Source organism: Ruditapes philippinarum, unplaced genomic scaffold (genome assembly GCF_026571515.1).
Source record: "Ruditapes philippinarum isolate M1 unplaced genomic scaffold, ASM2657151v2 ctg351_1_1_1_1, whole genome shotgun sequence".
NCBI lineage: Eukaryota > Metazoa > Mollusca > Bivalvia > Venerida > Veneridae > Ruditapes > Ruditapes philippinarum.
In genome coordinates, this window is record NW_026864352.1 from 595,223 (window position 1) to 622,245 (window position 27,023).

The 27,023-nt window shown below is 33.3% G+C and overlaps 1 protein-coding gene across 2 annotated transcripts; it reads left to right on the top strand.

Moving 5' to 3' along the window:
• Nucleotides 1–9,917: 9,917 nt before the first annotated feature.
• On the top strand, nt 9,918–26,692 carry LOC132725328 (microcephalin-like; the record flags this gene model as incomplete). 2 transcript variants are annotated; one of them, XM_060710437.1, is given in 11 exon segments in its annotated part: nt 9,918–9,998; nt 13,876–13,969; nt 16,266–16,470; nt 18,579–18,672; nt 18,971–19,144; nt 21,819–21,918; nt 22,252–22,350; nt 22,856–24,209; nt 24,636–24,798; nt 25,353–25,430; nt 26,549–26,692. In XM_060710437.1, coding segments are annotated over 10 exon segments (2,505 nt in total), but the record flags the coding sequence as incomplete, so codon positions are not given.
• Nucleotides 26,693–27,023: the final 331 nt, after the last annotated feature.

Below are 27,023 nucleotides of genomic sequence, written 5' to 3' on the forward strand. Positions count from 1 at the left end.
AATTCCATGGATAAATCAGATTCCCAGTTTTCAAGATTGTTGAGATCTTTTTGGAGGGTTTGAGCGTCTTGGGTTGATTTGATTGTTAAATATACTATTGTATCGTCTGCAAATAGCCTGATCTTGCCCTTAACACTATCAGGAAGGTCGTTTATGTGGGATAAGAAGAAGCAAGGTCCCAGGACCAAGCCTTGGGGACACCAGAGAGAACAGGTAGGTTGTTGACCATCAACAACGACCTGTTGGGTGCGACCATATAAAAAATGACCTAGTCCATGAGATGACCTCTGGGCTTACACCTAGTCTGTGTAGTTTAGGGAGAAATTTGTGATGGTCGACTTTATCAAATGCTTTGCTTAATTCCATGACAATGACATCGGTCGGTCTGTTGGCCTTGCTCTAGATTGTCATGAACTTCCTGGGTGAAACTGATAAGCTGGGTTTCACAGCTATGTTTTGACATGAAACCATGTTGGACATTGCTGAGCATATCATGCTTGTCGTAGAAAGACATGATATTGGAGACAATTATATGCTCCATTAGCTTAGAGGCATTGCAGGTTAGTGATATAGGCCTGTAGTTACTAGGCTTACATTTTGGACCTTTCTTATAAACAGGGGCAATGACTGCGTGCTTACAATCATGAGGGACAGTACAAGATTTTAAGGAAATTTGGAAGATGTGTGTGAGAACTGGCGCAATTTCAGTGTGAAGTTCTTTCAATAACCTTGGGGACAGTTGTTCGGGACCAGAGGCTTTGCTTGGGTTTAAACCTTTGAAGAGTTTCTTTACTCCTTCCTCTGTTATGTTGACATTTGGCATTTTTAGATGATTTTGTGGAGTAAGCAATTGTTTACATGACTGATTTAGACTTAATGGTTGGGGGCGGGAGAAGACTTCTGGATAAGTAAAGGTTTGACCATCACTCTTTAAAGGTGCTACTCCACAGTTTTCTGTTTGTTTTGTTTGATTTGATGAAAGAGTAGAACTTCTTACTCTTTCCTGGTTGTGAATCATCAGAGAAAATGACCTTATCTAAATACAACCAGTATGAGTTCCTTATCTCTTTTTGTGATATTAACCTCTAAGCTTTTTAGCTCACCAGAGCCGAAGGCTCAGGGTGAGCTATTAGTATCAAAGGGGGATGCTCCGGCGTCCGTCGTCCGTCGTCATGCGTCAACAATCGTCTTCTTCTCTGAAACTACTAAGCAGATTTACTTCAAATTTGGTCTGTAGCATCCTTGTGACAGTCACACTTGAATTTGCTCATTTCATTCAAATTGGCCCCTTTTAGGGGTCAGCAAAGCTAAAAATAGAAAACCCTTAAAACATCTTCTTCTACAGAACTAATTGATGGATGATCACAAAACTTTGTCTGTAGCATTCTTGGGTAGTCTTTTATCAAGTTTGCTAATATTAATTTGATTGGCCCCTTTTAGGAGTCTCTAGGGCTAAAAATAAAAAAAACCTTTAAATATCTTCTTCTACAGAACTGATGGATACTTTGTCTGTAGCATTCCTGGATAGTCTTTTATCAAGTTTGCTCATACGAATTGGACCGCTAAAGCTAAAATAGAAAAACCTTTAAAAGTCTATTTCTACAGAACTAATTGATGGATGATTACCAAACGTTGTCTGTACCATTCTTATGTAGTCTTTTATCAAGTTTCTAATATTATTTTGATTGGCCCCTTTAAGGGGTCTCTAGGGCCAAAAATAAAAAAACCTTTTAACATATTCTCCTACAAAACTAATTGATAAATGACCACCAAACTTTGTCTGTAGCATTCTTAGGTAGTGTTTTATCAAGTTTGCTCATATTAATTTGATTGGCCCCTTTTAGGGGCCGCAAAAGCTAAAAATAGAAATACCTTTTAATGTCTATTTCTACAGAACTAATTGATGAATGATCACCAAACGTTGTCTGTAGCATGCATTCATATGTAGTTTTTTATCAAGTTTGCTAATATTATTTTGATTGGCCCCTTTTAGGGGTCTCTAGGGCCAAAAATAAAAAAAAATTAAAACATATTCTCCTACAGAACTAATTGATAAATGACCACCAAACTTTGTCTGTAGCATTCTTGGGTAGTGTTTTATCAAGTTTGCTCATATTAATTTGATTGGCCCCTTTTAGTGGCCGCTAAGCCTAAAAATAGAAATACTGTTAAATGTCTATTTCTAGAGAACTAATCGATGGATGATCACCAAACTATGTCTGTAGCATTCTTTGACAGTCATTTATCAAGTTTGCTCATATTAATTTGATTGGCCCCTTTTAGGGGCCGCTAAAGCTAAAAATAGAAATACTGTTAAATGTCTATTTCTAGAGAACTAATTGATGGATGATCACCAAACTTTGTCTGTAGCATTCTTGGGTAGTCTTTTATCAAGTTTGCTAATATTATTTTGATTGGCCCCTTTTAGGGGCCGCTAAAATTAAAAATAGATATACGTTTAAACGTTTATTGCTACAGAACTAATCGATTGATGATCACTAAACTTTGTAGCATTCTCGGGTAGTGTTTTTTGGTATTTTTTGTTTCAACTTTTCGGCATTTTCTAGTTGGGTGGTTCCAATATTCCTACTTGAATAATGTTGATCACCCTTAGGATATGTTGCCTGCTTTTTAAATTTGTCTTTTGACGTCTTATCTGTGATACGCAGGCTTCATAACCTCTGATCCCCTTTCAAAATTCCATTTTATTTAGTTCCGCCCATTGTTTTCTCGTTTAGGGCACACGCATTTTATTACTTGGGGACCATACGCCGCTTTTCATGGAATGGCACTTACGTGTCACATTGAAGGTTCCATGATAACCGCCGTATGAACAAATCTGCGGATGTTTCTAAATTCAAAATTTTACTATTTCACGTTTAAATGTTGAATTCTGCTTAAGCCGGTGCTAGGGGGCGTGGACGGTAACTTGCATTTTCCAGTACCGTCCATGAACAGGCTCAATCAAACCGAGTCTGCAACATTTTCAATTTTGCCGTGTTGGGCTTTCTTTAGGGATTCTGTGTTTATCTATTTTATCAAGATTGCTCATATGAATTTGATTAGCCCCTTTTAGGGGCCGCTTAAGCTAAAAATAGAAAAAAACCTTTAAACATCTTCTACTACAGAACTAATTGATGGATGATCACTAAACTTTGTCTGTAGCATTATTGGGTTGTCTTTTATCAAGTTTGCTCATATTTATTTTATTAACCCCTTTTAGAGATAGTGAAAAACTGAATCCCTAAAGAAAGCCCAACACGGCAAAATTGTAAAATGTTGCAGGCCCGGTTTGATTGAGCCTGTTCATGGACGGTAATGGAAATTGCAAGTTACCGTCCACGCCCCCTAGCACCGGCTTAAGCAGAATTCAACATTTAAACACTAAAATGGTGAAATTTTGAATTTAGAAACATCCGCAGATGTGTTCATACGGCGGTTATCATGGAACCTTCAATGTGACACAGGAGTGTCATTCCATGAAAAGCGGCGTATGGTCCCCAAGTAAAAGAAAGCGTGTGCCCTAAACGAGAAAACAATGGGCGGAACTAAATAAAATGGAATTTTGAAAGGGGATCTGAGGGTATGAAGCCTGCATATCACAGATAAGACGTCAAAAGACAAATTTAAAAAGCAGGCGACATATCCTAAGGGTGATTATACAGTATTCAAGTAGGAATACTGGAACCACCCAAATTGAAAAATAGATAAATACAGAATCCCTAAAGAAAGCCCATCACGGCAATATTGAAAATGTTGCAGGCTCGGTTTGATTGAGCCTGTTCATGGACGGTACTGGAAAGTGCAAGTTACCGTCCACGCCCCCTAGCACCGGCTTAAGCAGAATTCAACATTTAAACATGCAATAGTAAAATTTTGAATTTAGAAACATCCGCAGATGTGTTCATACGGCGGTAATCATGGAACCTTCAATGTGACACTTCCGTGCCATTCCATGAAAAGCGGCGTATGGTCCCCAAGTAATAAAAAGCGTGTTCCCTAAACGAGAAAACAATGGGCAGAACTAAATAAAATGGAATTTTGAAAGGGGATCAGAGGTTATGAAGCCTGCATATCACAGATAAGACGTCAAAAGACAAATTTAAAAAGGCCAAATTCAAGAAACTAAAAAATACCATATAAAATGTATACACAGCAATAATGTCGTGCTGAACGATCTTCAAGGATCGAAAATATAACATCATTGATTAAATGTACGGGGAGACTTTTTACAGCCGCCACACGGCACAAATAACACGGATGTGACAATGAAATAGTGAAAAACTGAATCCCTAAAGAAAGCCCAACACGGCAAAATTGTAAAATGTTGCAGGCCCGGTTTGATTGAGCCTGTTCATGGACGGTAATGGAAATTGCAAGTTACCGTCCACGCCCCCCCCCAAGCACCGGCTTAAGCAAAATTTAACATTTAAACACTAAAATGGTGAAATTTTGAATTTAGAACATCCGCAGATGTGTTCATACGGCGGTTATCATGGAACCTACAATGTGACACAGTAGTGTTACTCCATGAAAAGCGGCGTATGGTCCCCAAGTAAAAGAATATGTGTGGCTAAACGAGAAAACAATGGGCGGAACTAAATAAAATGGAATTTTGAAAGGGGATCTGAGGTTATGAAGCCTGCATATCACAGATAAGACGTCAAAAGACAAATTTAAAAAGCAGGCGACATAACCTAAGGGTGATTATACAGTATTCAAGTAGGAATACTGGAACCACCCAAATTGAAAAGGCCAAATTCAAGAAACTAAAAAATACCATATAAAATGTATACACAGCAATAATGTCGTGCTGAACGATCTTCAAGGATCGAAAATATAACATCATTGATTAAATGTACGGGGAGACTTTTTACAGCCGCCACACGGCACAAATAACACGGATGTGACAATGAAATAGTGAAAAACTGAATCCCTAAAGAAAGCCCAACACGGCAAAATTGTAAAATGTTGCAGGCCCGGTTTGATTGAGCCTGTTCATGGACGGTAATGGAAATTGCAAGTTACCGTCCACGCCCCCTAGCACCGGCTTAAGCAGAATTCAACATTTAAACACTAAAATGGTGAAATTTTGAATTTAGAAACATCCGCAGATGTGTTCATACGGCGGTTATCATGGAACCTTCAATGTGACACAGGAGTGTCATTCCATGAAAAGCGGCGTATGGTCCCCAAGTAAAAGAAAGCGTGTGCCCTAAACGAGAAAACAATGGGCGGAACTAAATAAAATGGAATTTTGAAAGGGGATCTGAGGGTATGAAGCCTGCATATCACAGATAAGACGTCAAAAGACAAATTTAAAAAGCAGGCGACATATCCTAAGGGTGATTATACAGTATTCAAGTAGGAATACTGGAACCACCCAAATTGAAAAGGCCAAATTCAAGAAACTAAAAAATACCATATAAAATGTATACACAGCAATAATGTCGTGCTGAACGATCTTCAAGGATCGAAAATATAACATCATTGATTAAATGTACGGGGAGACTTTTTACAGCCGCCACACGGCACAAATAACACGGATGTGACAATGAAATAGTGAAAAACTGAATCCCTAAAGAAAGCCCAAGAGGCCTTTAAAATTATAAATGGAAAAAAAACCTTTAAACATATTCTCATACAGAACTTATTAATGGATGATCACCAAACTTTGTCTGTGGCATTCTTGGGTAGACTTTTATCAAGTCTGCTAAAATTAATTTGATTGGCCCCTTTTAGGGGTCTCTAAGGCTAAAAATTAAAACAAAAACTTTAAAGATCTTCTTCTACAGAACTGATGGATGGATGATCACAAACTTTGTCTGTTGCATTCCTGGGTAGTCTTTTATCAAGTTTGTTCATACGAATTTGATGCCCCCTTTTAGGTGCCGCTATAGCTAAAATAGAAAAACCTTTAAAAGTCTATTTCTACAGAACTAATTGATGGATGATCACCAAACGTTGTCTGTAGCATTCTTATGTAGTATTTTATCAAGTTTGCTAATATTATTTTGATTGGCTATTTTAGGGGACTACGATAGGGCCAAAAATAGAAAAACCTTTAAACATAGTCTCCTACAGAACTAATTGATAAATAACCACCAAACTTTGTCAGTAGCATTCTTGTGTAGTGTTTTATCAAGTTTGCTCATATTAATTTTATTGGCCCCTTTTAGGGGCCGCTAAACCTAAAAATAGAAATATTGTTAAATGTCTATTTCTAGAGAACTAATCGATGGATGATCACCAAACTTTGTCTGTAGCATTCTTGGATGGTCTTTTATCAAGTTTGCTAATATTATTTTGATTAGCCCTTTTTAGGGGCCGCAAAAGCTAAAAATAGAAATACGTTTAAATGTCTATTTCTACAGAACTAATTGATGGATGATCACCAAACTTTGTCTGTAGCATTCTTGGGTAGTGTTTTATCAGGTTTGCTCATATTAATTAGATTGGCCCCTCTTAGGGGCCGCTAAAGCTAAAAATAGAAATACTGTTAAATGTCTTTTACTAGAGAACTAATTGATGGATGATCACCAAACTTTGTCTGCAGCATTCTTGGGTAGTCTTTTATCAAGTCTGCTAATATTATTTTGATTGGCCCCTTTAACCCTTTCCCCCATGAGCATATTGTGAAAAATGGCCGTTTTCACTGAAAAGCCTCCTGTTACAAGTTCAAACTGCTATGAAACTATGAAAACTAATCAAACTAATCATGAATACTAATCAAACTTGGCATAAATGTTAACTGGACCATTGCCTTTGCAACGACATGCTCAGTCTTAAATTTCCTGTTACCATGACAACGAGGGGACATCTCAAAATTGTCAAAAATCACTTTTTTGCCTCGATTTTTTCCATCAAAATTTATTTCAAAGTGCTGCAACTTCTCAAGGGATTGAGATAGAGTCAAAGGCTTTTCAGCGTTGGTTACACGTTACATTATGATCGACCTGGGGTCATTTTTAGCCTCTCACAAGTCCAAAATTTTCTTGGCGATGAGGGGGACTCCGCCTCGCTTCAAACCCCCTAACAGAAGGGGGCACATCCCCCTTCTGGCAACCCCCTCATGTATCTTTTGGATGGGGGCGGCGCCGAAAAAGTGCTAAATTTTTTAAGCAACATTTCTCAAACGAAAACATGTGTTTGGGCCCAAATAGGGCATTTCTTCACTGTTTGAGGCCTAAAAAAGAGGGGGTCGAAAGTGCGTTGTTTCGCGTATATATGTGGTAATTAAAGGGTTAATAAAAAATGATGAAAAACTTTGGAATCACCAAAAAACTAGTTTTTCCATGTTAACATGTGGTCTTTCACCTAATTTTGGTGAAAAAATGTTGTTTTGTAACATTTATAATTTTTTAGTTAAGGGGCCGCTAAAATTAAAAATAGATATACGTTTAAACGTTTATTGCTACAGAACTAATCGATTGATGATCACTAAACTTTGTCTGTAGCATTCTTGGGTAGTGTTTTATCAAGATTGCTCATATGAATTTGATTAGTCCCTTTTAGGGGCCGCTTAAGCTAAAAATAGAAAAAAAACTTTTAAACATCTTCTACTACAGAACTAATTGATGGATGATCACTAAACTTTGTCTGTAGCATTATTGGGTAGTCTTTTATCAAGTTTACTCAAGACATATTTATTTGATTAACCCCTTTTAGGGGCCTTTAAAATTAAAAATGGAAAAAAAATCTTTAAACATCTTCTCATACAGAACTAATTAATGGATGGTCACCAAACTTTGTCTGTAGCATTTTTGGGTAATCATTAATCAAATTTGCTCATATTAATTTGATTGACCCCTTTTAGTGGCAGCTAAAGCTAAATATAGAAAAACCTTTAAACATCTTCTAATTCAGAACCAATTGATGGATAATCACCAAACTTTGTCTGTAGCATTCTTGGGTACTCTTTTATCAAGTTTGATTATATTAATTTGATTAGTTCCTTTTAAGGGCCACTAAAGCTAAAAATAGGAAAAACCTTCGAACATCATTTCCTACTGCAATAATCGATAGATGATCACCAAACTTTGTAGCATTCTTAGGTAGTCTTTTATCAAGTTTGCTCATATAAATTTGATAAGCCCCGTTTCAGCTAAAGCTAAAATACCCCAGGTCATGGCATTTCTTCACTTATTATTCTATGCTCAAATTTAATATTAGAATATATTGACATTCCAACACTGAAAAGCAGTTGTTTCTGGTGAGCGACTCAGGGCCATCATGGCCCTTTTGTTTAATTTGCAAAGCATGTCCAGGGAAGGGGTATTAGACTGTACAGTCGATCACGTTTCCTTATTTGGCCAATGATGTGTGGATTTAATCAGGGTAGATCGCGACGTACTTTAGTTCTCTTTGAGGGGATATGGATTGAACTGAGGCGGTTATTCATTCTTAAATAAAAGCCAGGCAGAGTTTGAGTTGGTATGATTTTGTTTAAGGAAGGATAGTGCAAATGAGTTGAAGTTGCATTTTAGTTTTGACCAGTCAGCTTTCTTATAACATTTGATTTCTCTTACGGGTTGAATGTGGCGGCCTCTATTAATCTTTATAACTCATGGAAAACAATGTCATGGTCAGAGGATCCTAGAGGGGTAGGGTTTTAGTGCTGTGAACTTGACCTGGCATATCAAATTTGTTAGGAAGAGATCAAGAGTGTTGCGAAGTAACCATTTGCTGTAAGTTTAAATTTAGAAGGTTTTCTAAGAGGGAAACATACATGGTCTTGTGCCTACAGCCATCTGTTATGGATTCATTTAACCAATTTATGTTTGGCATGTTGAAATCACCAAGGATCCAAATTGAGCTATTCCTTGGGATCTTACTTAGGGTTGACCTTATATAGTTGGTTAACCTTTTGCCTCATGTAGACGTATTTTGGCGGCTTTTGTCACCCGTCCCCCCTCTTTTGAGGCCCTAAACAGTGAAAAAAATGCCTTAGTTAGGCCCCAAACACTGTTTTTAGTTTGAGAAATGTTGTTAAAAAAGTGACTACTTTTTCGGCGCCGCCCCCATCCAATATTTTGGGGGTTTGAAGATGACGGTAGTCCCCCTCATCGCCAAGAAAATTTTGGACATGTCACAAGCTAAAAATAGCCTCAGGTCGAACTTAGAGTAACTAGTAACCGACACTGAAAAGCCTTTTACTCTATCTCAATTCATTGAGAAGTTGCAGCACTTTGAATCAGTTTTGATGGAGAAAAAAAAAACAATGCAAAATTGTGATTTTTGGCAATATTGAGACGTCCCCCGTTGCCATTGTAACAGGAAATTTACGATTGAGCATGTTGTTACAGAGGCTATTGTCTAGTCAACATTTGTGCCAAGTTTCATTAGTAATGAAGCATTTTTCATAGTTTCATAGCAGTTTGAACTTGTATATAACAGGAGGCTTTCAATGTAAACGGCCAATTTTCGCAATATGCTCATTGGGTAAAGGGTTAATTGCAAAAATTAAAAATGTCAAAAAACAACAATTTTTCACCAGAATTAGGTGTAAGGGCACGTGTTAACATAGAAAAACTAGTTTTTGGGTAATTCCAAGGTTTGTCCCTTTTTTTGGTTGGGATTCCTCATATCGTTCTCATGAGATTTGTAAAAAAAGAGTACTGTACAGTACTGTACTGATTTTACAAAAATATATCTTTAGTTTTTTATTATTCTTTTTAAAAAATTGAAACATTAATTAAAAAATTATCTGGATGTAGATTTTATATTTTAGATTTTGTAATTGCTACTTTTTTAAATTAAATATAAAATGAAAGAAATGATGAAAATATATATATTACAAAAATAAACGTCATTATTACCAGCAATACAAAATTAAAGGCCGGGTTTACCCGTGCCGAGTTGGTATATGGCCAAGATGACTCGGGGCCTAGGTAGTTTTTAGGACTGAGCTAACCCGGATTTCTAATAAGGTCGAAAGTTTCCGGAACGAATATCATCTCGTTCAAAACGAGAACAACAACAACTGCGGGACATTCAAAGTAAATAAAAACGAAAAATATTAAAATAACTTTTAAAGCACTTCTTTAAGACATCGGAATTTGTAAAACTTGTTATTTTTTATTTTATTTCCATTTTTATGTATTTTCCACTGGATAACTATCAAGCAAAAGGAGATCCAATTAGAGCATAAATTATCATTAGTTTTCGCAACATCCATCATTGTTCTGGCTTCCATAACTTTATATGTCGCTTTTATTTTGACGTTGCGACAGTAAAATCAGGTCTAACAGAACTATAAAACCTGTTCGCTGAAGTATCTTTAGCTACATCCATCACTAAGTTACTAACCATAATTTTTTGATGTATCATCAAAAACTAGTTTTGTTGAAGTCCGTACAGTAGTATATCACCAGAGCTGAACTTATATGAATAAGGTAAAGCCTCAATTCGAGCTCTTTGACAGAAATTAAAGTACATTGATTTATGATAATTACAATTACTCTTAAATTTTGGGAAGTGGCTAGCCTTACAGCTAGCCAGGGTCTTTCAATAGAATGGTCTGGAAACACGCTATGTAAACCCTTTTCGCTACAATTAAACATGTCTTGGTATAAATTGGTATAGTTTGCTATTAACAAATTATGTAAGTGTTCAAGAAAAGGTCGAATATTAAATACAAGAGCAAAAATGAAAATTTTAACGACATAATGTTATTTAAAAATCTTTAAACATTGAAAAAAAGGGATAAATATTTTTACCTTGACACCAGCAACGAAAAATTTCTAATTTCATTGCAAATCTATAAAATTGTTACTTTTAAAGCCATGTTTGTTAAAAAACATAGACTGTTTGTTCAGAATATTTGCCGATAATCGGCACCATTTTGAAAATGCACCAAATTAAACATCAAATATTTGCAAATAATGTTGTGAAATATTATAATATTTTTACATGATACGATTTAATTACATCTTTTCTCTGTAAAATCAATTTCTATTTTGTCATTGAACAATGCATAAATTTAAAAAAGCTCATGAAACTCGGACCTATTTTCAAATATGAGCAGTAGATTTTTACCTTGACACCAGCAACGAAAAATTTCTAATTTCATTGCAAATCTATAAAATTGTTACTTTTAAAGTTAAAACTGATACGATAATGTAGTCAGAGTTAGTTTTTAGTAATTTCTTGATTAATTTAACAAAACATGATCTTATAATTTGATTTTTGAATGGTGATGTGCTATGCCATATCACGGTCGGTAGATAACCCAATCACGTTACTCAAGTGAGACAGCATTTTTCATAAAATTGGTCTGTCTCCAGACCATTCTATTTGAAAGACCTTGAGCTAGCCAAATGTTTTAGCCGTACGTGAGTCACGTACAACTAGCAAGGACACACTGTATTGGCTAGTCGACGGCATTTTCAAAATTGTTTGGAAGTCGAAAATGCATATGTTATTTTATGACATTAAGCGAAGATTTTAACCACGAAACAGCAATTGTCATAGTATGTTTACTTTTTAGAGATTAATCTCCTTGTTGGCTACAGTAAAAAGTAAGAATATCGATCTTTGTCATCTCAAGAGTCAAGGAAAAATAGCGTTTGGTCGCAGTTAAATAACATCAATTGAAATAATTTACAAAATTTTGATGATAATCCTTTTTTGTTTCATTAAGTTTAATTTTCGACACCTTTAAAATGAAACAAAAAAATAATTGTTGTTGGGCTCTGATAATTGCGTCAATTACCGATGGTATAAAAGTTTGTCCATCATTAAGAAAAGTTTGCATGGTCCGTGAAACGAATTCTAAAATTGTTTTGTCAGTCCCTGATTAATTAATTGATTGTGCTTTTATGTTCGATATTTATCTACTGTACTATATTTAAAAATTATACATTCAGCTTTTTTTTTTTAATGTTCTTTTTAGCTCGACTATACGAAGTATATGGAGAGCTGTCCTACTCGCGTCGGCGTCCGCGTCCAGATTTTAGATTAAAGTTTTGGTGCAGTAAAATATTTTTCACTATAACTTTGTCATTTCTTAAGGTATCAACTTCAAACTTCAAATATATGTTCCTTATTATCAACCACATCTTATGTGACAAGGTTCACAACTCTAGCACCAATATTTTCAGATTTATCTCCCCTTGAACTTAGAATTTTCCTTAAAAAATACTATTTTTTACTGTTACTTCTTTATTTTTTAAGGGATCAACCTCATACTTCAAATATATGTACCTTATCATCATCCCCATCTTATGTGACAAGGTTCATAACTCTAGCACCAATATTTTCAGATTTATCTCCCCTTGAACTTAGAATTTTCCTCTAAAAATGCTATTTCTTACTGTTTCTTCTTTATTTCCTAAGGGATCAACCTCATACTTCAAATATATTTACGTTATCATCATCCCCATCTTATGTGACAAGGTTCATAACTCTAGCACCAATATTTTCAGATTTATCTCCCTTTGAACTTAGAATTTTCCATAAAAAATATTATTTTTTACTGTTACTTATTTATTTCTAAAGGGATCAACTTCATACTTCAAATATATTTACTTTATCATCATCCACATCTTATGTGACAAGGTTAATAACTCTAGCACCAATATTGCAAGAATTATCTCCCCATAAACTGAGATTATTTTACTAGAAAAATGTTATTTTTTATTATAACTTTTTTATTTTTAAAGGTATCTACCTCAAACTTCAAATACTTATTCCTTATCATCAATTACATTTTATGTGACAATGTTCATAACTCTTGAAGCAATATTTACAGATTTTTCTCTCTTTGAACTTAGGATTTTCTTTAAGAAATATAATAACTTCTTTACTTTTTAAGGTATCTACTTCAAACTTCAAATATATATTTCTTATCATTACACAAATGTTGTGTGACAAGGTCCATAACTCTAGCATAACTATTTCAAGAATTATTCCCCTTGATCTTGGAATTTATGTTAACAAATGTTACTTTTATACTATAACTTAATACATAATTATACATAATTGATTTTTCTTTCGTATTTTGTCCTCCTTACTGCGTCCAGTATTTTATTAGTCGAGCTTCGCTGTCTCCTGTGACAGCTCTTGTTATTTATTCCATTCCGATCGTTATTTATTCGATCCATGTGCTTAACAAAAATTCATCTTTCATACAAATAAAACAACAAATCGTAATCATGAGGTACAAAATACACATGCATGTTCGACTTCACATTATTTTGAAAAGTGCCATACGGCTAGACAATACAGTGAGTCTACTTGACTCCCGTACGGCTAGAACCTTTGGCTAGCCGTACGGGCCCATACGGCTAGCCACTTCCTAAATTTTGCAGTACTTTAATTATTTAATTATCAATATGATTTTTTTCTTTCTCAAAACAGCTTACATTAAGTTGAACATGATAAGTACATGTGTTGGGTTGAACAATAAACATTTTATTTGGAATGAGCTCCACAGCAAAAGTGTCTGTCAATATGTTATGTTGAGTTCCCCTTATTTTCGCTCTTTCAATATAACTCCTCCAAAATTCAAGATATCAAATTTAACTCATTGACAAAAAAATCAGTGAGTAAATACACATTGCCCTGAAAAATCATCTGGAGCCTGAACACAGGCTGTTTCAAACTTAATGACAATTACTGAAACAATTCAACCAATACCTGAGCGCACAACAAGACTGAACCAGGGGGAAGAATATTCTTTCAAGAACTAAAAAGTTTCCCATAATTCACTAGGAGTCACAAGGAGTAATTTTTGTTTAGATGAATACTAGTGTTTAAATGTTTAAAACATAATTATCTCTCCTATGCTATTAAAGTGTTTAAAATAACTTGATAATGTATAAATAAAAGATTTGTCTGATTTTTTTTTTTTTTTTTTTTTTTTTTTTTTGATAGATGGAAGGGTCAGAATCAGATATATTGAATGAAAATGTGGACTCTGATGGGGATCTACCTGATACACAAATTGTTGATGATAGAGTATTAAAAGGTAAGTACAGGGTCTATATTAATATCAATCTGCAACTTGAGCAACAAATGTAAAGAAAAATTGATGCCAGCAGTTATATGGTTGTGATATTTAGATTCTAACTGTATGAAGTGCATCAAAATTGGAGAAAAATAAGAAAGAACTCTGAAGAATTTTAAATGCCTGATTAATAACATACATGTGATATCACAGCAGGATAAAAGAAATCCTGACATGTTTACCCCTATCCTTATACCTGATATCACAGAGTAAATTCTCAACAGTGGTGAAAGTAATGAAATATTACTGTTCTGTATTGACTTGAAGTGTTTTAATGGCTTACCGCTATAGATATGTTTTTTTTTTTGGCAATATAATATTGTTAATTAAGTCATGAATAAGATAAAAAACACTTGTCATTTTCAATGTTATGTTGGTTCTTTATACCAAATATGTTAAACATATGTTGAAAATTAAGTTGATAGATATACACTTTTTTTCTAGCTGAAAATCAAGTTTTGGCCCATTTCAGTTATTACATGTATGTACATGTAATTACTAAACACATTAAATAATTAGGAGTATATTGGGCTATACTGAATTATATTATGAACTTGGCAATGATATTATGATATTGCAATGCCGTTTTTTAGCTCGACTTTTCTATGAAAAGGGGAGCTATCCTACTCGCCCCGGCGTCGGCGTCGGCGTTAGCGTTGGCGTCACACCTTGGTTAAGTTTTTCGTACCACCCCACTTTATTTCAGAAGTATTACAAGTATGGCTTTGAAACTTACCATACTTGTTCACCATCATAACCTCCATCTACAGACAAGAGTACATAACTCTGTCAAGGTTTTTGACAGAATTATGGCCCTTTTTTGACTTAGAAAGTGTATTGAGCTTGGTTAAGTTTTTTGTACCACCTCACTTTATTTCAAAACCATTGGAGGTATTGCTTTGAAACTGACCATACTTGTTTACCATCACGACCTTCATCAACAGACAAGAGGACATAACTCTGTCAAGGTTTTTGACAGAATTATGCCCCTTTTTGACTTAGAAAATACATTGAATATGGGTAAAATCCACTTATTGCCTTAACCCTTTGAGATATTGCTTTGAAAACTTTTAATGCTATTTCACATCATTACCCCCATCTGTACGCAAGAGAAGGTAACTCTGTCAGGGATTTGTTTTAAAAATTAAGGCCTTTTATCGACTTAGAATCTTGGTTAAGTTTTTTGTACCAGTCAACTTTTTGACTGAACTGGTTGAGATATTAAATTGAAAGTTGGAATACTTGTTTACCATCATGGTCCCAAACATGGGCAGGAGAAGGTAATTCTGTTAAGGATTTTATTTGAATTATGGCCCTTTTTGACTTAGAAACTCAGTTAAAATTTTCATTCTTGTCCACTTGTTGACCTAACCATTTGAGATATTACTTTGGAAGTTGGAGTTCTTATGTGCCATCATGAGACCTATCTGTAAGCAAGAGAAGATAACTCTGTGAAAATGTTTCTTGATTTGTACTTAGAAATTCCTAGTTAAAGTCTTGTGTGCCCTTAACTGTCAAAGTTTTGTTTTATAGGCAAGCACTAAAAAAGTCGAGCGCGCTGTCCTTCTGACAGCTCTTGTTTGATGTATGTTTTCATACTTTAACTGACAAAAACATTTTGTGTATTGAACAAGATTCCAATAGTCAAAAAAAAAAGCTATGCTCACATTTTAGGCCTTATAATCTTAAATTCTTTTTGCATACCGGGTAATTTGCCTCTTATTATGTTTGAAATATTTCAATATTTTTGAATGGAATCTAGGATCATAATTTTCAAACAATTAAAAAAAAATGCCATTTATAATTTTATATTCTAGCACAACCCACATTTTTCCCTATTGAATATAGAAGGACCAAAAGAGTCTGTAATTATGCAATAAAATCACTGTTGACATTCAATATTTAGACAATTGTGCTGTAACCATTAGATATGTAATGTAACCACTAAACATGCGACACACTGAAAATAAGTATAGTAACAAATCAGGCGCAGAATCAAAATAATATATTCAAATCGGTGATTTTATTGTTTGATAAAATCACTGTTTGTCGTTTGGATTTGCATCATTATATCACTCAGGCTACGCCCTCGTGATATAATTCCTCACATCCAAACTCCAAACAGTGATGTTATTGAGCAATAAAATCACAGTTTGGGATATATTATTTCTTTAGTGAAAGGCTTACTTTTGTGGAGTCTGTATGTGGAACATACAGGAATTGTTTGGAACTAATAATTGTCTTTATTTAAATTCAGATGTGGTGGCTTATGTGGAAGTGATGTCAAAGAATGACAACTGTAGTGGAGCAGTGATGAAAGTCTTACAACAACTTGGTGCAACTGTGACGAAAAAATTCACCTCAGACGTAACACATGTAGTGTTCAAAGAAGGAAGTAACAGAACTAGAACAAAAGCACAGAAGAAAGGCATACATCTTGTGTCTGTGCTTTGGGTTGAAAAGTAAGTTCTACCTGATCAATTTTAAGTCCCAGGTTGACCTGCAGGAGTGGTGGTGGGGGCATGAAGTAAAATTGTAAATATATATACTAGAAATTTTAATTAATGTTCAAAGAAAAAGGAAACTGGTCCTGGTGCATATTAACATAATCATACATTTGTTATTTTAAAGCTTGAGCATTTATTTTTGAAAATTTTTTCATTTTTTTTAATTAAGAATTATTTGGGGTTAGGATTTAATGCTCCCACCTATTGAGGTTGGGATGAATATAGATTTGTAGTTTGTGTCACGTTTTACTCCAAGAGTGAAGCTTGTTGAGCCATAAAACTTTCTAAAAATTGTTGTCAGCATGTTAACTTGTGAACCTGTTCTTTCTTCTCCTAAATCTATTGGAGATCAGCAGAGATATGCATCCTGATATAACAAAGTATAGCGCTTTCAGACTTGTGTGTCAGTACTGTCAATCTTAAAGTACAATTGCCACTCATTAAACTGTAAAACTTTGTAAGAATAATTATCAGCATTTGAACTGAAGCACCTGAGTATTTTGACACAAATTTATTTGAAATCGGCAGAGTTATTCCAGCTGATTAAGCGATAAATAACATTTGTCAATGTGTCCTGTGTAACTTAAAAGATATAATGCTAGTTATGTTAGTGCCATGGAACTTTCTAAGAATATTTGTCATCATGTGAATTTGCCCCCCTTGGTAATTTGATGCAGTTTCATTGGAGATTAGGGAGGTTATGGCACCTGTTTTAGTATATAGAGGATATTTGTTTGTTTGTGTGTAAGATGAAATTTTATTTCATCGAGTGGGCTTTAAAAACAGTATTCTCACGAGTGGCGAAGCCACGAGTGAGAATACTGTTTTTAAAGTTCACGAGATGAAATAAAATTACATCTTACACAACAAACAGACAAATTTTCTTTTTATTTTATGCTTAAAAACAAGTTAAAACGAAATTTCCATAATTTTAACGTTAATATTAAAACTGTTTGCCCCATTGAGAGCCCCATTTATTCGGAATTTCTCATTAAAAAAAAGAAGTCTTGAGCTGAAAAATAAGTCCGCCAATCCACATTAAATGACGGTGACATTTATTAATTTTATTAAAAAAATATGAATGATCGATTGTTTTGATAATAAAAACAAACAATTCTTGTAGGAGAAAAAGTCCAACCATCCATCCATATTTCTGTTACTTAGTGCGAATTTATATTAGACCTGGCTTTGTAAATTGTAAGCGGCAGCCATTTTTTAAAGTTGTGTATTTCATGGGAGGAAAATAATTGTGTAAGATTCAGAGGGATATAATTTGGATTTGTTAGTCATACACATTTTTAAAAGAAAGAAAACTTATTTGAGGATTGTAACAGACAAAAAATAAGTGTTGACAGATGTGAAAACATTCAGAAAAGGAGCTAGGAAAATGGAAAACTTGGAAACCTGCTCAAGAACGCTGGGTTGATTTAACTTATTCTTCGAGTTATGGCTGTCAATGCTTTCAATTTTTCATAAAGCATACGGCAGTTATTGCTCGTAGGATACTTTAATATGCCCAAATGTCATCAAGAGCAGTTTTGCATGGGGAAGGAATGTATTTTTGAGACTGTCAAAATGAAACAAAAAAAACGAAATTTGGTGATTGGAATTTCATGAATTTGAATGAATAGAAGTAAGTTTTCTTCTTTTTATTACTTTTGACATTTAAGTTATTTATCAATTTCAGTTTTGCTTTTTCTTTAAACAGCCTTACATTGTCAGAATTGTAGCAAAAATAAAATTGAGGTACCACATGGGGAAAATCTTAAAAAAGTAGTTTCGTCATTGAAAAGAGTGAAATTATATTTTGATAATTTTCACTGTGAAATTACCAAATATAATTTTCACGGATAAATCAGTAATCCACTGAAAAGCATAAAATAAATTGTTGTATTTATTGAGCCAAACATTCTGGTAATGAATATCACACCAATTGAACCTTTTAATCACAGCTATTCAAAGAATAGGGAGAGCTATTATAGTATACTCACCTAGATGTCGACATCAAACTGGTCAAAGATATTATGTACCCTGGCAGCTATAAACATGTTTCTTTTTTGCAGTTGTAAAATAAACCAGGAGCATGTTTCAGAGAGGATGTTTCCAGCAATTGTACCAAATCTTAAAGGAAAACCACTCCTGATGACAAAACTTAGGGTATGTTAATTATTTTTTTAACTAAAACTGATATGAATTTTGTTAAGAACTTAGGCTTTACTTGTTTAGGATAGATATTTAACTGTAGTATTCTTAACAATTCTAGTAGCTGAACAAAAAATGATAGTAAGCAATTTGCCTTAAGAAGTTAGAACTTTAAATTTTGGTTTTGTAAGGAAAAGTAAAGATTGTATAAGACTGGTAATAATTTGGTTTATTACAGGATATCTGTTAGAGATGGTTCAGATTTGATAAGTGATAATATTTTAAGATAGCTTTTGGAAAATTTTACTTTCAGAAAGCGAAGTCTATGCAGCCTCGTGATTTTGAAGAGGAGTTAGCTAGAAGTGGGGAAAGAATGCGGAGGAAAAAGAAAAAACTTGATGCCATAAATAGACTTGTAACAACAACAACACCTTTGAGTTCACCTGGAGGATTAATACTTGTACAAGATACACAACCTAGGTCACCAGTATGTATAAACAAAAATTTGTCACTTATAAGAAAGTTAAATGCATGTTAGTTATATATAATAACTTTATATGAAATGAATGGTAACTTGTAATTTATTTAGATTGACCATACAAGTATATAGAAAGCTGTCCAACTCACCTTGGTGTCCTAAGAATACTGTGCAGGAAAATATTTTTTTGCTGTAACGTCCCTTTTTTAAGGGATTTACTTCAAACTGCAAATATAATTATGTTCGTTATCATCACCCTCATCTTATGTGAAAAGGTAACTGTTGCAACAATATTTCCATAATTATCTCCCCATTAGAATTTTCCTTAAAGGTACTTCACTGTGGTCAAAAAGCCAAACTTACAAAGATCAGCTGGGGTTCTTACAACAGAAAAATATGCAAAAGATCATATAAAAATATAAATTGAAAATCATATTTTCAATTTTATTCTTAATTGAGTTTGAGTGAAAAGCATTGCATATGCACACAAATTATTGATCCAGACCTACATCAAATGGACTAAAAAATAAATAAAAAATATCTTCTGAGTCCCTTTAAATATTGTTATTTGTAACTTCTTTATTTCTTGATGTGTGTTCTTCAAACTCCTTCATCACCCACATCATATTTGTCATGGGTGATATCTTGCACCAATGTTTACAGAATTATCTCCCCCTTTGTGTAAGCATTTTCTTTGAAAATTGTCAACTACATGTATTTGAATATGGGTATTGCTCTTCTTATAATCCAAACATCAAACAAATTTTATATGCAGCTTATTTCACAACATCATTATCATATTTCTACAACCACTGAAAATATTTGTGTGTAACTTCACACGCTTATTTTACATCCTAATAAAAGTTCACAATCCAATGCCCATAATAATGGATTTTGACAAAAATATGGCCTTTAAAATTTTGAATACAACACCAGTCTTCAATACTATTGAAAATGTTTACTTGAAACTTGAAAAGATGTCTCAGACAAATAATATTGAGTCACTTTCCAAGGCCCATAACTTTAAGATTTTTATTGAAAAATGAATTGTGACCCATTGTGAACTAAGATCGATTTTGATTAAAGTTTTACATGTAATATTAGTCTACAAAACTAGAATTTATAAACAGCAGAACCATGTTGGTTCTATGCTATCGTGCTTGTTTCTTGAAATAGTTGTGTTGTAAAATTAAATGTCTTTTTATAGATCCTGTAACCCAATTTTTTTATGGTTGTATATAATAAATCTGATGCTCAAATGAAGATTTATCAATATTACAAGTTCTTAAAGCATTATTTGTAAAGATATTACGGAATTCACATTTCATGTAAATAAAGGGAGGTAATTAGAAATTTATTTTCGATAAAGTCTAAGCCAAATTTTTTGATAAGAAATGCATTTATTTCATGCTTTCCAGTGTTTTATTGTAATATATCAGATGATTATATTCTGATAAACCACTAGTGAAATTTATAAAATATAATTTTCACTGTAGCCGGACTATATCTGAATGCGGATGAAAAGAGAATCATAACAAAATGGAATAACAGGCAGAAATAAAAACTGTCATGCGTAAATTTTGCTTCTGTAGGAAAAGAAAGTCGATGTCACCATACATCATGTTAAAAATGTAACAAAATTAGAGAAATTTAACAGAACTATATTTCAAAATTGATGATGTGACGTCATGATGTGATGACGTCACTAAGCAGAATGCGCGACGTAACGCGGCAAAATCAGTTTAAAATACATAAAATCACTTAGAAAGCATGAAATAAAAAGAAAATTTATTTGTTTTACATATAAGATTGAAATATATTTCATTCGTGAACACCAGCTATTATATTTTCACTCGTGGCTACGCCACTCGTGAAAATATTGCATCTGTTGTTCACTCAGTGAAATTATATTTCAATCTTACATGCAAAACAAACAAATATCCTCTATATATTTTAATGATTAGCTATAATGCGTATAAACATTTGCAACATATATTTAGCATATTCTAGGATGATTGGAAATTGTTTTAGAAGAATAATTATATACAGATATAATTATATTAAAATTTCACTTAAGTGTTGTTACATCCTTAATTACAGCATACAGGATCTTTTAACTTACACATGAATCTTGTACACAAATAGAACAAAAACCAACGTTATGCTGCTGTTAAAGAAAATATACAAGCATATTTCTTTCATACAGATATTTTGGATTTTTTTACAATAAAAATAATTTTGTAACCTACAAGCAGTGGATATACAGCTTGATACACTTTAATAAGGTATAAAGAATTTAAACTTGTCAAAAGTCATAAATGTAGTGTAAATTTATTAAAATATTTCAATTTTTTTTATTGAATGCTTGTGATGCTAATAACTTACTTGTATAACTTATTTATCACCTGGCCATATATGACTATACATGTAAGCAGAAATATGTATATAGATAATACCCTAACCCTAGGTCAGGGGATCAAAAAGATGAAAATAATAGTTTGTGTTTAATTACGTCAAAATCAATGACTAGACTGACATCACAGATGATGATGATTTTGAAAAATGTTTTCACAGATCTGGCATTAATATAGGCAGTTTGTTGCTTTAGTGTTACATTTTTTGCCTAGTAGATCTATTTAAGTAATTTTATTTTATATCAGTTTTTTCTTTGTTGTTATTTTAGCAAGACGAGGGTTTTGTGTTTACTCCAGTACGTCTGACCATACCAGATACCCCACCTAGTATGAGGGAGAGAATGAGGAAAATAAAACTGGCTAAAGAAGGTTTGAAAAATAACGCAGTAGAAATATAGTTATAAATACTGAAAAATCAGTCATTAATTTGTGTTGGTTTTGTCGTGATGTGGCACATATATTTTAAAAACAGCACTTTGAAAAAAAACCAAAAAACTTCTTATTGCTGATTCTATTGACAAAATATTTTGTACTTCACTTGTTAAAATTTGAACATTAAACCATGGCCTTTTGTTTGTGCTGGATTATTTTATTTGTGATTCTTAATTATAATGCTATACTTAGTACATACATGTATATTTGAGTGTATTTAGAAAACTTATGTACTATAATGTTGATGATTTGTGAATTTTGTGATTGAAGGTGGTGCTGAATCAACTACTGGTGGTGATGATGGTGATAATGATGATGTTGATGATGAAAAACATCTACATCTCAAACAGTTACAGAAAAATCTATTCAGTGAGAAAGTTTTTACTTTACTGTTTTAATTTTCAGGCCAAAAGAGATTCCTTTAGGGGTTTTCTAATCTTCCCTTTTTAAACAGTTGACTCTAGACTTTTGTATTTGCCTTTTCACTTTTTAAGATTTTTTTTTCTTTTAAAAACATATATATTTATATAAATCAAACATCTATAGAAATAAAACATTTTTAACTGCCCTCATTTTTGGGTTGGGGCAGACAATTTTTTTTTGTTATTTGAATATGATTTGCTTTATTATGACATAACAAGAATTTTGAATTATCAATATTTTATTTAGGTTCTATGTCAAGTAATATACAAACAATATTATATTTCAGAATGATTCATTTTAGCTCATAATTTGTTTGATTTAAACAGTTTTTATTTGGTAATAGGTAGTTTTTTTCATGAAGTTTTACATTAAAAGCTAGTTTGTTTTTAATGATGTATGTTCGACTTTTAATTTTAAGTTATGTTCAACAACCTATTCCTCCTCTCTTCAGAGTCAATGGTGTCAAGTGGTAACCGTTCTGGTACAGATGAAAGTCCTCATGGTACGACATCAGTATTTATGTCTGATTCTGATGATGCTAATGTTGAAGAGGAGGATCCCTTCATTGTCACAGAGAAGGACAAAACAAACAAATCATTAAAACATGACACCAGTGTTGATAGTGAATCTTCTGTAAATAATGACATTATTAAAATTGCTCAGAATATCAACGCAACTTTGGCTAGTCAGTTAGACAGGAAAGGTTCAGGGTCTTGTGTTTTTGGTTTAGACTCGGATGAAAACCTATTAAGCTCTCAGGAGATACAGGCTGTTATTAATTTACCTGTTAAGTTAAAACAGGTGGTTCATGATGCTACTAGTGCATTAAATAGTGTGGAAATAATTAAAAAACCTAGTAGCACTGGTGCTTGTTCTAGTAGTTCAGGGGTTGATAAAAAGACAAATCCAAAACAAAAGAATGATATTACAGATGAGGAAAACCTGACTGTTACTAAAACTAAAGTTGGTAAGAAAACAATGAAAAAGAAACTTTTGTCATTAACAGATTTAACAGAACAACATTCTGTATTAGTAGAACCAACAAAATTCTCAACAGAGGATAGACCACAGTTAGAGCCTGCTAAAAGGAAACGGGGCAGAAAAAAGAAAGCTGATCATGTAGAGAGAGCATCAGCTAGTAACAATGACAGTTCCAATACAAGTAATGAGGTTGTAAATGAAGAACAAAGTAATGAAAATGATGAAGGCAGTAGAACAAAAGATAATGTGGTAAACAAAAGGAGTAGGAAAAGAACTTCTGGTGAAGGATTGGAAAAGGATGTAAAGTGTACAGTTGGTAGAAAAAAGAGAAGTAGTGTTGCTGCAGTGACAGGACAAAGTAAGTCAAAGAGAGGAAAGAAAACACTTGTTGATGAAACATGTATTGATGTGGCCTCTGACAAAACTGATAAAGAAAATGCAGGCCATTCACCAGTGACAAAACTGCAGGATGTTACAACACAGTTAAATCTGACTAAAGATAATGGTTTAGTATGTTCTATAAGAGAAACAACATTGTCATTATCAATGTCAACAGCTTATACTGATTCAAATATGCCATCATTTCTAGTAAGTCAGCGTCGCAGTATTGATGAATTTAACAACTCTCAGAGAAACAATAAAAAACGTAGAGTGAGAGATAGGTCAGTTTTGACTTCAATAAGTGAACAAGAGAATTGTGGTGACTCTTCATCTAATGATTCTAATAGATGTGTGAACAGTAGTAAAAGACATGGTGATATAAATATGTCTCAACATAGAAAGATAGTACGGCCATCTTTGGTTATGACAAGTCTTCATTCATAGTAAGTAAACTGGTTGTACAAAGAATTTTTTTATTTGTTTAGAATAAGACACAGTTATATTCTGACAGTTTCAATAGAACAAGATACAATTAAAAGAAATGTTTTATGATTTACATTCTATGTGCAATTAATGACTGATTTTTTCAGTATTTAAAAATTTATTGCCATGTTTCTACTGCATGACTTGACACAGTAAGAGTTATTTTTGCATCTTCTGACCTCTTTTTGGGTAATTTTGTGGATTGTACATGCTTTTTGCAATTCATAAATTACTTCCTATGTTCATTTCATAATACTTTACTTTTAAATACATTTTCAAAGTTTCCATGAAATTAAGCATGAATCTGGAGGCTTAATGCTTTAACATTTTTGATTTGTCTCCCAACTAAACTTCAATTCAAAGATTTGTCTATTATTGTTTTACAGTGAACAGGATGTTGTGATATCTGTGGTGAAGAAACTTGGTGGGTTTGTTATAACAGACAATGTTAATGAGACAACTACACATGTTATCTGTGGTGAATCACGCAGAACACTTAATGTACTCTATGGTCATGCACGAGGTATTTGGTTACTCAGCAAAGAATGGGTAAATATTTGTTTCTTATAGAAGCATGTTTAAACAAAACAACTTTTCTTTAAAACAATTTCAACAGAAGAGCATGCTTATGACTATGAAAGTAAATGTTTGATAGTGGAAACCATATCAAACACAGGGTGAATTTACTGATCTTCATGTACCTTCATTGAGGCAAAGACTTTGTTTCATTTTGTCAAATTTTAAGTTACCCATGAATAGTAAATTGACAGACTAATCAATGTAAATTGCTGATTTTAAGTCATGTGTCACTTGACATTGCAGATTCAAAATTCAAATAATGTTTGAAAAATTCATTTCTTTCATATGAGAAAATGTTTAAGATGCTCATCTTGTGCCTTAAGGGAATTGATTTTTTTTTCTTCACCAGTTAATCTTGTAAATTACTCGGAGTATATCATTGCATTTCATGATGTTATTATTATAAATGATGTAACTTTTTAAAAAATTATTTTCATTTCTTTTGATTGTTATTTTTACCTTCCCTTTACCTTCCCTCTTCTGATCTGATATTGAATAATGATAATTCATAATGCATTATTCAGGTATTATCTTCCCTCGAAGCTGGAAAATGGATTCCAGAACAAGAGTTTGAATGTATAGATATTTTTCCTTTTTGTAAGGTAAAGTATTGTTTTCAAATCAGTGCAGACTTAACCATTGATATAAAGTAAAAATGATATATAATGATCATATATATTTAAAATATAAATTTATTACTTGACTTGTAATTAATTTCTGTAAAATGCAAATTAGTACTTTGACTGGATGTCTGGATGATACTTATTGTATTTACATATTTCACCATTCAGCCAGTTTCCAAAGTCTGTAAAGCATCGAGTGTTTCTATTGTCAGCTTTCAACACTGCATATACATATGGAGTATGGTTTATTTAAAACAATGATGAATAATGCACTAATGTCTACATACACCCATCTGTTGCATTATAAAATTGAGCTGCGTCACAACAAAACCAACATAATGGGTTTGAGACCAGTATGGATCCAGACCAGCCTGCGCATCCACGCCATCTGATCAGGATCCATGCTGTTCGCTATCAGTTTCTCTACTTGTTATAAAGTTTGTAAGCGAACAGCATGGATCCTGATCAGACTGCGCGGATGTCCAGGCTGGTCTGGATCCATGCTGGTCGCAAACCCATTATGTTGGTTTTGTCGTGACGCGGCTCAAATGATTTTATCCCAGCCATGTTCATAACCATCAGATATATAAACCTTTGACACATACATGTCTCTTTTTACAGATATTTTAAAATATTATTTGGATGTTGCTTAGAATAAATGAACTTTAAAAATTGATAAAAAAGTACAAAAATGTCCACATTTAGCCAAAATCAGGTCTTATTAATGCTTGTCTTCTCCAGTTAACTGCAGATATTCATGTTTATCTAATAATTTAGGATACAGAAAATATAAAGGAATAAACTAATGAACCTGTGTTGAAGGTTGATGACAGCATTTGTATATTTAAATACTTATATTATCATGCGATATTGACTGCATTAATGTTTACTGTTTCAGTGACCAATATATACACTATTCATATCTGAAATACATTGTGCACAAAAAATATATTGGATCTGCATGTGCCAAAAGAACTTAATTTATTGAACTTAATCCAAAATCATTTGCTCTGCCTGTATATATTTGATACTAAAAGAGCCTAATTTATTGAACTTGGTACCTGTTATTACATTGACAGTCTTGTTTCATACTACAGGTAGCAAGACTAGACTGTGGAAACAGCCTTGATCCATACAGCAGACAGTCATTGTTCAAAGGAATAGGACGTGTATATATATCAGGCAGATGTCAACCACCTAGACAACATCTTGTTCAGCTTCTTAAGTTATGTGGAGGCCAGGTACATACTTCCTTTATTACATGAAATTAAAGATGTATACTCCCTGTGAAAATTCAGTTTGTAACAACCTTACAGGATTGAGGTTAAATCCTCTTATTAATGGCACTTAATTTGCTAGAAAATAATTGCTCTGAGTTTTAAGTAACAGTCTCATTTGTGGCTTTCAAGCAAGTATGCTCATAAACAACGCTCAATACCACTGAGCCAGAAATTCAGTTCACCAATGCAGTTGTGAGAGGTTGTTTTATAGTAAATGAGAAATGTGTATGCTTGTAATATGTAACACATCCCCTTACAGATAGTCTACACCTACTTAAAATGTCAGGTGTTT